Below are 11,449 nucleotides of genomic sequence, written 5' to 3'. Positions count from 1 at the left end.
TAAAATTTGAATGTGAGACTTTTAACAGTTTTAGTAATTTATAGCCGTTTATAAAAATTCAAAATATAACATATACATAAAAATTTAAATTTTTATTATATGGTTATTGTGGTTGTTTAATTTATTTAATAGCTTAAAATTAAACAAATATGATAGAAAATACACTATTTTTTATCAAATCTTTATTATTCAAAATCATTAATTGTCATATATACTTTAGCCACATTAGATAATTCCGTAAATTTTATTTAAGGAAATAATAAAGTACATTAATGATGAATTTATTGTTAGTTTAATAAAAAACTTATTATATAATTAGATGAACCAACATATTTCTCTAATGAATCTAAGAATCATTTTAGTGATGACATGTGGGTACAAAAAGAAGTTGTAATGCTTCTCAAATAATATATAAGGGATGTTTGGCATTAGTTACTAATGTACTTTCCTAAATGATTGGATGTTATAATAGACATCGTCTAGCCCGTCCGCCAATTGATATAATGTTTTGAACAAATTATAACCTGCAAATAAATTAATATGAAATTCTATTAAATAAAATGCACACAACTTTTTTTTCATTTTCATTGAACGTCTTTTGGACGATAAACCAAAAATAAGTCATACAAACTTTAGTTGATGTAAGAACTAATAATGAACTCTCTATGAGCTAAACTAAACCATGCTGATGCTTACTATCTACGAGTTTTAATACATAAAACTTTGGTGTGAATTTAAATATAAGGATTTTAGTTTGATTATTAGTTAGCACAAAATTATGCATAGTTTGTGATATAAGACAACCGGTGCTATGCATAGTTGTATATACAATTTTTCGTAACATACAGTGAATATAGGTTTAAATGATACTAAATATTATGGAAAGATTAAATTGTGTATGTACGAATATTTTTTTGATATATGTGAGATTCATACCATTAAGGTGCTATCATTTTCTGAAATATACATAGATAAAATATGGTAATAGATTAAAAAGAAAGATATTGGTGTGCACGGCAAATCTCTGACATAAATCAGACAAATTTTACATGTATGTTACAAATATATGAGAGCATCAAACTTATGTGTGAGACTTGGCTGAAATAATCGCACAATTTAATTATGTAAATATTTAGAATTGTCCTACACTTTAGTATCTATATCTACATATTAATATTAAAAATCTTTGGCACTAATGTACCAGATGTTTTTAGCCCATCAAAATATTTGGTAATTGAAAGTCCAAAGCAAAGAACACGACCAAAAAATTATGCAGGTGATCTCTTTATATTCACGTTATTTACTATATATACTTATAATTTTATATTTTACAACTTATTTACTATTATCGATATTAAAATACATTTACCTTGCGCAAGGTGTCTATTGTTTAAAAAAAAAAAACTGTATTAATTAAAATATTAATTTATTTAGATATAAACCAGCAATTATTAACTTAATAACTTGATTCGTAAAACCTACTGAAGTAAAAGAATAGAAGTGTTAAGAGAATATGATTCGGTAATCCTCCATTAAATGGGGTGATTAGTAAAGAAGATTAACATGTAGAGAGACTCAAAAAAGGACTGACTCAGCTCAGCGTCAGAGTTGGAATCTGAGTTCCCGTGAGGACCTTTTAAAAGATTACACCCGTAAGAGAGAGAGAGAGAGTTTATCAATTTAAAGCTTCTTCTCCTCGCTCGCTCTCTCTCTCTCTCTCTCAATCGTCCAGATTCTTCTCTCTGTAGTAGATTTATCACTCTCCTCCTTTTCTATAACGATTTCGATTCCGCGATCTGCTCGGAAACAAAGGTGTAAATTTTGACCTTTTTTGTTTTATTTTGTAAAAGTTCATCGCTTTCTTCTTCTTCTTCTTCTTCTTCTTCTGCTAATACCTAATTGATCAGTTTCTGGATTTTGAGATTTAGTTCCATGGAGTCTCGATCATGGTCTTTGTTCCCAAAAGAGATAACTTTTGCTAATGACTTTCTATTTTTTTTTTTTGCATTTTGGGACAGATACTAAAAATGGATCCTTCATCAAATAGATTTGGGAGTAGTGGAGCTGAATCGATTTTGCCAAACTACAAGCTTGGCAAAACTCTAGGCATTGGATCTTTCGGGAAGGTCAAAATTGCTGAGCATCTTCTCACCGGCCACAAGGTTGCTATCAAAATCCTCAATCGCCGTAAGATCAAGAACATGCAAATGGAAGACAAAGGTTAACACACGCACACGCATTAACCCTCTCTTTTGATTATCTGAATGTATGTTGTTCCTATTCTTCTGTGCAGTGAGGAGGGAGATTAAGATTCTGAGGTTGTTCATGCATCCTCATATCATTCGCCAGTATGAAGTCATAGAGACCCCTAGTGACATTTATGTCGTGATGGAGTATGTCAAGTCCGGTGAGCTCTTTGATTATATTGTTGAGAAAGGTAGATTACAAGAGGACGAGGGTCGTAACTTCTTCCAGCAGGTTTTGTTTTCTCTTACTACCACAACCCACTGACCACTGTCTTTTCTACCTTTATCGTGATGTCCTTCTCTGATCCGAGCAGATTATATCTGGTGTGGAGTATTGCCACCGCAATATGGTTGTCCACAGAGACTTGAAGCCTGAGAATTTGCTACTGGACTCGAGGTGCAATATTAAGATTGCTGACTTTGGGCTCAGTAATGTCATGCGCGACGGTCATTTTCTTAAGACCAGCTGTGGTAGCCCCAACTACGCTGCCCCCGAGGTATTTCATTCAGTTATAGTAAAGTTTCAGTATCTATCTGTCAGGTTTTTATTTACTTATGTCAATGAGTATCTCTATCTGGAACTTTAATGGATCATCTCTTCCTAGGTTATATCAGGAAAATTATACGCTGGACCTGAAGTAGATGTATGGAGTTGCGGAGTTATATTGTATGCTCTTCTCTGTGGTACCCTTCCTTTTGATGATGAAAACATTCCCAACCTTTTCAAGAAAATTAAGGTAATGTACATTTGAGCTTAGATAGATTCATCATAGTTCTTCTGTTTAAGTCAAGTAACTAAACACCGAGCTGCTTCATTATTTTCTATCTAGGGTGGGATTTACACTCTTCCAAGTCATTTATCATCTGATGCTAGAGACCTGATCCCAAGGATGCTCGTAGTTGACCCGGTGAAAAGAATCACCATTCCTGAGATCCGTCAACACCGTTGGTTCCACACTCATCTTCCTCGTTACCTTGCTGTTTCTCCACCAGATACAGTAGAGCAGGCCAAAAAGGTTTTGTTTCAGAGCCAATTTTGGAAAAATCAAAAGAAACACTTCACTTGCGGTGAGTGAGAGTAACAACTTCCCTCATATTTTGTGCAGATCAATGAGGAGATAGTTCAAGAAGTGGTTAACATGGGATTCGACAGAAACCAGGTTATGGAATCTCTTCGGAACAGAGTACAAAACGATGTATGTAGTTTTTTTTCTGTCTGTAATGCTTTTTAAAAAATACTGAGTTTCCAATAGTTACTTAAAATGCCAATTGCTCCTTTGTTTCAGGCTACTGTTACATACTATCTGTTGTTGGACAACCGGTTCCGTGTTCCAAGTGGCTATCTTGAATCCGAGTTTCAGGAGACAACAGTATGCGTTTTTCTTTTCTCCTACTAGTATATAGCTTTCCAACATCTAAAAGTATAATTTGTTTTTCAAATTTAGGACAATGGTTCCAGTCCTATGCGCCCAGCTGAAGCAGCTGCTTCACCTGTTGGCCACTGGGTTCCTACACACATGGATCAGTACGGATTGGGAGCAAGATCACAAGTCCCAGCTGACCGGAAATGGGCTCTTGGACTTCAGGTTTGTTTCTGATTGCTGCTTCGTCTTGCCAGGATCATCATATTATTTGGAAATTTAGGCATATTATAATCTTATAATCAATTTGTTACTGTGGTGTTTTGCAACAGTCCCATGCGCATCCTCGTGAAATTATGAATGAAGTACTGAAAGCTCTTCAAGAGCTCAATGTGTGTTGGAAGAAGATTGGTCACTACAACATGAAATGCCGATGGGTTCCTGGTTTTTCTGATGGTCAGAATACTATGGGCAACGATCAGCTGCACTTTAGAGATGAATCGAGCATCATTGAGGATGACTGCGCCATGACCTCACTGACCGTCATCAAATTTGAACTTCAGGTAACTGCGAACTCACTAATCTTTAGGAATTTGTTATGCAAAACCAAACTGGCTAGGACACAGACTAAACCCTTCTGCACAACTTGAATCAACTATTGCAGAACAACAATGTTTACCTATATCATTGCACACACTTGCATCAATTTTTACTGAATTAAACTTTTGATTTTGAAACAGCTATACAAAGCTCGAGAAGAGAAGTACTTGCTGGACATACAGAGAGTTAACGGTCCTCAGTTTCTCTTCTTGGATCTATGCGCCGCCTTTCTTACCGAGCTCCGTGTGATCTGAATCTTTTAACCATTTGTTAAGACATTTTAATCCATGTTTCACGGTTTGTAATAGCAGAGAAGGCAACATGGTATGTGGGGGGTGCAGTGTTTTTATTTTGCCAGGTTACTTTTATATATTACCTGGATTCCAAGTTAAACTCTACTGTAATAGTTACTATCGTTCGTTTCCCCCCTTTTTGATGGTTTTTAAGGTTTGATCATGTGTACATATAACTTGGCTGTTTCCAGGATACACTTAAAGTTTCTTCAATCTTGGTTACAAACTCAGTTTATCTATTTGATCATCATGTCTTGATGTTCTTTGTTAAGAGAGGTTAAGTTTTATTTCGCTAGTTCTGGCTGATTTGATTTTTGTAGCTACCCATTACCTTCTTAGCCTTATACCCAACATCATATAATCTTTCAGCTGTGGCATTTTCAGTAGGGGTTTCAAAATGAGCGAATTGGCTCAATTCAACTCAGCTTATTTTTATACGAGCTTCAATATGTAAACTCGAACTCAGATCATCTAAATCATGAGTTAAAAGAGTTAACTCGTGATCTAAATAAAAATAAAAAATAATAATTATAAAATAAAATAGTGGTAGAATAACTTCTATAATATTGTTCAAAATTTAAATATTAAAAAATCCAAAACATAAATATTAAATACTAAATAAAAACCAACACATGACAAAAAAAACACCTAATATAAATTAAATTAAAACAAAACCAATGATCCAAATCTCTATTCTTCGTGAGAGTCTTGAGGCAATTCATCTTCAATGTCTATATGTATGTTTTACATTTTAATTTTAGAAGATAAATATGATTAATATAGATATTATCTTTTAAGAAGATTTGGTTTGACATTTTAATTTTAGAAGATAAATATAGAAATTATCTCTTTTTTACATAAAAAAAATAGAAATTATCCAAATATAATATATTATATATTATTGTAAGTATAAAATGAACAAGCTCATGAGTCAACTCATGTTCATTAAAGATCGTTCATATAACTCGTGATCTAATTTAAACTCGATCAGTAGACTCATTTATTAAATGACCTTAAAATATAGAGATCGTGTTCATGAAAAAACGAGTTGAGCTGAGCCAGATCATGAGCTATAGCTCATTTATACCCGTACATTTTCTACACACTCAAATAGTGCATGTTAGGATGTTGCAGTAAGACAAGCATTATACTCTGTCGATGTCATCTCAACTTGTGTCCATTAGAATTTGCATGATGCTACTAGTAAAATACAAACTTGTTGGTTGTCACATGTCAATATTTTGATCGGCCTATTCCTAAAAGCAGGGGCGGAGCTAGAAATTATTTTTATCAAAATTCTACAATATATCTTTACAAGCTTGAATTTCAACATAAGCATTACAAAGAAATCTTCACAAATTTACACTAACTTAAAAAGTTTATGGTGGGAAAGTGCCCCACCCAAAGTCAATGTACATCCGCCAGTGCCTAAAAGTTGAAATCTATCCCCAACATCTTATTAGTTTTCTTAATATTGGAAGTTGAAGAAGGCTATGGTGATGTCATATTAGTTAAAATGGTAAACTTGTGAATAAACAATTAAAACAAGATTATTTTTCTTTTAAAAAATCTTTTAATATATAAGAGGGATGTAAAGCATATATAAGGGATTAGGTTAAGACTCGCGTTTTGCGCGGGATAAACATTATATATATAAATTATTTTATGTATTATATGTTTTTTACATATTATGAAATAAAAAAATTAAATAATTAAAAAGTCAGTAAATATTACATATATAATTAAATTGGTGTGAACATATAAATAAATTTTATTAATCCAAACAATATTTTTTATATTTGATAGAATACATAATTAAATTTAAAAAATATTAACATATATAACGTATTTTAATACTAATGTCTATTAAATGATGCTTTCTACTCATATGTTTTCTTTTTATCATTTGTATCTTTTATAGCAAAAAATTTAAATTATTGATAACAAAATTTTCATTGTGGGATTAATAGTTTTAGTAATTTATAATCTTTAAAAAAAAATTAAGTCGTCAATTTATCAAAACAAATTGCTCAAAGTTTTTATCAAAATAAAATTGTTAAAAGTAAATTTTGAAATTAAAATATTTATGTATTTTATACGGTATATAGTTTAATTTAAAACGACATAAATATATATATATGAATCTTAATAATTATTAAATAATACTTTCTACTTATATAATTTTATAACCATTTGTATTCTGTCATAACAAAAAAATTAAACCATTGATCACAAAATTTGAATATGAGACATTTAACAATTTTAGTAATTTATAGTCGTTTATAAAAATTCAAAATATAACATATACTGAAAAATCAAATTTTTTATTATATGGTTAATGTGATTTTTTAATTTATTTTAATAGTTTAAAATTAAAAAATATGTTAGAAGATACATGATTTTTTTATATCAAATCTCTATTATTAAAAATCAGTAATTGTCATATATACTTTAGCCACATTAGGCAATTCTGTAATTTTAATTTAAGAAAATAATAAAAACATTAATAATAAATTTATGGTTAGTTTAATAAAAAACTTATTATATATTTAGATGGACCAACCTATTTTTTTAAAGATTCTAAGAATCATTTTAGTGATGACATGTGGCTACAAAAAAAATGTTGTAATGCTTCTCAATTAATATATAAGGATTAAATAAGACCAAATCTATGACTGATGATTAAAACCATGCACATATGGTACATTCAAAGTGAATAAAATTATTATAGATATGTAGTGAAGTTAAGATTTGTTTTTTTTTTGGAACTTTAAAACAAACCGCACGATACAACTATATAAATACCAAGGTGTACCATACTAACTCTTGTCATCAATCAAAAAAAAAAAAAAAAAAAAAAAATCTCAAAACATTCGGAGATGAAGTTAACAGCAATAGGACTCGTTGCGATGGTGACAATAGTGGTGCAATTGTCACCGACAATGGCGTGCGATGTAAAAGATTTGTCCCCGTGCTTGATACCGATAGCCAAGCTTCCAGAGCCTCCGACTGCAGCGTGTTGCCAAATATTGAGAGATCAGTGGCCTTGTCTGTGTGTTTTGATCAATGATTCACGGCTTTGGATTGGGCATACTCTGACATCTCCAAATGGTCACAAACTTTTCGCAGCTTGTCAAGTTCCCTTTCCTAGTTGTGGAAACTGAACTGAACCCCCCTCATTAAATAAAAACATAATGTTTACAAACAAATTATATTGTTTGGATCTATTGTTCATTTCCAGAAAATTTTAATATTTAATCGCTAAAATTATATCAATGTAAGAGTGAGTAGTTGCTTAACAACAAAAGTAACAGCTGACAAAAAAAAAGCAAACAACAAAACTAACAATAAACAATGATCTGACTTCGAGGTGCGATAAGAACCGAGTCCATGCTTTTAATCATGGATAACAACAAAAGTCATGGACAAAGAACATGTTGCTTGTAAGTGAGTTTTCGAAACAGCTATACAAAGCTCGAGAAGAGAAGTACTTGCTGGACATACAGAGAGTTAACGGTCCTCAGTTTCTCTTCTTGGATCTATGCGCCGCCTTTCTTACCGAGCTCCGTGTGATCTGAAGCTTTGAACCATTTGTTAAGACATTTTCATACATGTTTCACGGTTTGTAATAGTAGAGAAGACAACATAGTATGTGGGGGTGCAGTGTTTTTATTTCGCCGGGTTACTTTTATCTATTGCCTGGATTTCAAGTTAAACTCTCTACTGTAATAGCTACTATCGTTTCCCGCCTTTTTGATGGTTAATAAGGTTTGGTCATGTGTACATATAACTTGGCTGTTTCCAGGATACACTTAAGTTTCTTCGATCTTGGTTACAAACTCAGTTTATCTATTTGATTATCAATCATGTCTTGATGTTCTTTGTTGAGAGAGGTTAGGTCTTTTTTTTTTTTGGTGTAAATATTAAGAGAGAGGTTTTTTTTGGTGTAAATGTTGAAGGTCTCCAGAGAGGTTAGGTCTTATTTCGCTAATTCTGGTTGATTTGATTTTTTTTGTAACTACCCATATCTTCTTAGCCTTACCCAACATCATATAATCTCTCAACTTTGGCATTTTCCACGGACTCATATAGTGCATGTTAGGATGTTACAGTAAGACAAGCATTATACTCGGACGATGTCTTCGTAACTTGCGTGCATTAGAACTGCATGATGCTACTAGTAAAGTACAAACTTGTTGGTTGTCACATGTCAATACTTTGATCCGCCTATTCCGAAAAGTTGAAATATATCCCCAACATCTTATTAGTTTTTTTTTAAAGATTGGATGTTGTGGTGATGACATATCAACCAAAATAGCAAACTTGTGAATAATAACTAAAACAAGTTGTGAATATAAACTAAAACAAGGTTAATTTTTTTTTAAAAATTATCTTTTAATATATAAAGGATGTAAGGGATATATATAAGGGATGAGATAAAACCAAATCTATGTCTGATGACTAAAACCATACACATATGGTACATGTCAAAGTCAATAAATTATTATAGATATGCATTGAAGTAAGGGCATCATTATCCGGAGGCTCTTAAAGCATCTTTTAAAGGAGGGGGGGGTGGGAACCGAGGAAGAAAGAAAAGGGAAAAACCTTTAATTAAGAGCTGTCCTTTACTCTCCAACGACCAAAAAAAAAAAAAAAAAAAAAAAAAACTTTCTCTCTCTCTTCGTCCCACCAATAATGATGCCCTAAGATCTGTTTTAGAGCATCTCCAATGTACACCTTTATATTTTCTTCTAAAATAGAAATCTCTGTTATAGAACTGAAAATGTTCTAATGTATGCCTCTATAATAGAGTTTCTCTATTTTAGAAGAAAATATAAAGGAAAGTTACTTTTTGCCTCTATATTTAGAAGTAGATATATCATATCTCTATATTTTCTCTTATAAATAGAGGAACTCTATTATAGAGGCATACATTGGAGCATTTTCACCTTTATAATAGAGTTTTTCTATTTTAGGGGAAAATATAGAGATAGGAATATGCGTGGATTGGAGATGGTGTAATGGAACTTTAATTTAAGGTAAAAATAAATACCACCATACAACTATATAAATACCAAGGTACCATGCTAACTCTTGTCATCAATCAAAAATTTTTAAAAAAGAAAGAAAAGAATCTCAAAATATTCAGAGATGAAGTTAACAGCAATAGGACTTGTTGCGATGGTGACAACAGTGATGCAATTGTCTCCGACAATGGCGTGCGATGTTATAGATTTGCAACCGTGCTTGCTACCGATAATCAATCCTCCCGAGCCTCCGACTGCAAGCTGTTGCCAAGCATTGAGAGATCAGGGGCCTTGTATGTGTTATTTCATCAAAAATACCTGGATTGGGCCTACTATCCAAGCTCCAAATGGTCACAAACTTTTCGCGGATTGTAATGTTCCCTATCCTAGTTGTTGAAACGTTAATAAAAGAAAAAATTCTCTATTTTTTAAGTTTTTGTACAAAATAGCCCTCAATAAAAAAAATGACCAAAATAAATTGTATTAAAGGGCTAGACTTATGATTGAGAGTTAAAGGGTGGAGTTTCGGGGATAGAGTTTTAAATTTAAAAAATAAAAATTAATATTAAAAATTTCAAAATAAAAATGGGCTATTTTGATCATTTTATTTTTTTTATGACTATTTTTGTGACAAAAACTAAAAAATGGCGATTTGAAAAAAATTGTCCTTATTAAAATATGTTTACAAATAAATTAGTGTTTGTATAATTAAAAGTTTGGATCTATTGTACTTTGTTCATTTCAATGTAGTTGTGATCTGCTATCCCAAATTGCATGTCGCAAAATCTTAGCATTGATTAACACGGAAAATTTTAATTTTTTCGCTAAAATTATATCAATTATTGAAGGATCAGTTGCATAACAAAAAAGAAAGTTGTCGTTGTTATAAAAGTAATGGAAAAATCTATTTTTATTCATAACATAGAGGTTCTTTATATAGCAGATTACACCGTCATAGATAAATGAAAAGATTACAAATCATAATCTCTTGGTTATAAGTCATTCACAATCTGGCTCATAACACTTCCCCCTGGATGCCATAACCATTTAGAGCTTATAATGTGCTTTAATGTTGCCTCATTAAAACCTTACCATGAAAACCCAATTTAGACAAAACCATGGTGAAAAAAAAAAGTACAACACACATTACTCCCCCTGATTTGGACATTACTGAAGATCCATTGGATCTCTCCAATTTTCTGCAATCCGTGGGTGATGAAGATCTTGGGCATAATATGTTTCGTCCTCGAACATGATAGTTGGTTCTTCTTTACCATCGGCCATGCCACAATCTGATGGAACATATTGAGTCATCGACCTCAAATACACACACACGAAATCTTGGATGATGTTGCTGTGATATGCGTGTACCACCATGTGTAAAACATAACATGTCTGAAAACAAATCAACAAAATCAATAACCCCTCTTTGGGCTGGTTAGTATAAAATAAACCAAAATCAAAGGCTTCTTCATCGTCCTTTTTATGGACCAATCAGATCAGTGTCTAAAACAAGACTTCTGCATCGTCCATCTCAAGACTAAATGAACTTCTTTATCGTCCACCTTTGGACTGAATGGATCAATATCCAAAACAAGTGATCTCACGCCCATGTACTAGATAATGGGAGAGACTAGTCCATATTAAATCTCTTGAGTACTTTTTTCTGTATATATTATTTGATGCACAAAGATTTCATTGTTAATGTACTCAAGCTGTAATCCCAAACAAAACTTTGTTTTCAAAGATCTTTCATCTCAAACTTGTTCTTGAGATATTCAACTGTTTGGGAAATTGTATCCAGAGGTTCCTAAGATATTCAGATCATATACTTTGATGATTATCAATATTGTTCTCGAGAACTTGCTGTACTTTCAGCTCAATACCCTCTAGTACTTTCATTATCCAGTGGACCATAT

The 11,449-nt window shown here is 32.1% G+C and overlaps 1 protein-coding gene across 1 annotated transcript; it reads left to right on the top strand.

Moving 5' to 3' along the window:
• Positions 1-1,597: 1,597 nt before the first annotated feature.
• On the top strand, positions 1,598-4,726 carry LOC106301244 (SNF1-related protein kinase catalytic subunit alpha KIN11). Its single transcript, XM_013737599.1, has 11 exons — positions 1,598-1,812; positions 2,019-2,220; positions 2,294-2,478; positions 2,561-2,743; positions 2,852-2,983; positions 3,077-3,262; positions 3,353-3,442; positions 3,533-3,616; positions 3,692-3,832; positions 3,940-4,170; positions 4,348-4,726. Exons 2-11 carry the CDS (start codon positions 2,028-2,030, stop codon positions 4,459-4,461), a joined length of 1,539 nt encoding a protein of 512 aa, XP_013593053.1. The 5' UTR covers positions 1,598-1,812; positions 2,019-2,027; the 3' UTR covers positions 4,462-4,726.
• Positions 4,727-11,449: the final 6,723 nt, after the last annotated feature.

Source organism: Brassica oleracea, chromosome C7 (genome assembly GCF_000695525.1).
Source record: "Brassica oleracea var. oleracea cultivar TO1000 chromosome C7, BOL, whole genome shotgun sequence".
Classification (NCBI taxonomy): Eukaryota; Viridiplantae; Streptophyta; class Magnoliopsida; order Brassicales; family Brassicaceae; genus Brassica; species Brassica oleracea.
Note: the sequence above shows the minus strand (reverse complement) of the source record. Positions and strands in the feature narration are given on the sequence as shown.

What these genes read in the sequence shown, in the direction of transcription:
- LOC106301244 (XM_013737599.1), top strand. Translation starts at nt 2,028, where the DNA reads ATGGATCCTTCATCAAATAGATTTGGGAGTAGTGGAGCTGAATCGATT. An exon ending in GGAACAGAGTACAAAACGAT is followed by an intron (nt 3,443 to 3,532) that starts GTATGTAGTTTT and finishes CCTTTGTTTCAG; the next exon opens with GCTACTGTTACATACTATCT. An exon ending in CCGAGTTTCAGGAGACAACA is followed by an intron (nt 3,617 to 3,691) that starts GTATGCGTTTTT and finishes TTTCAAATTTAG; the next exon opens with GACAATGGTTCCAGTCCTAT.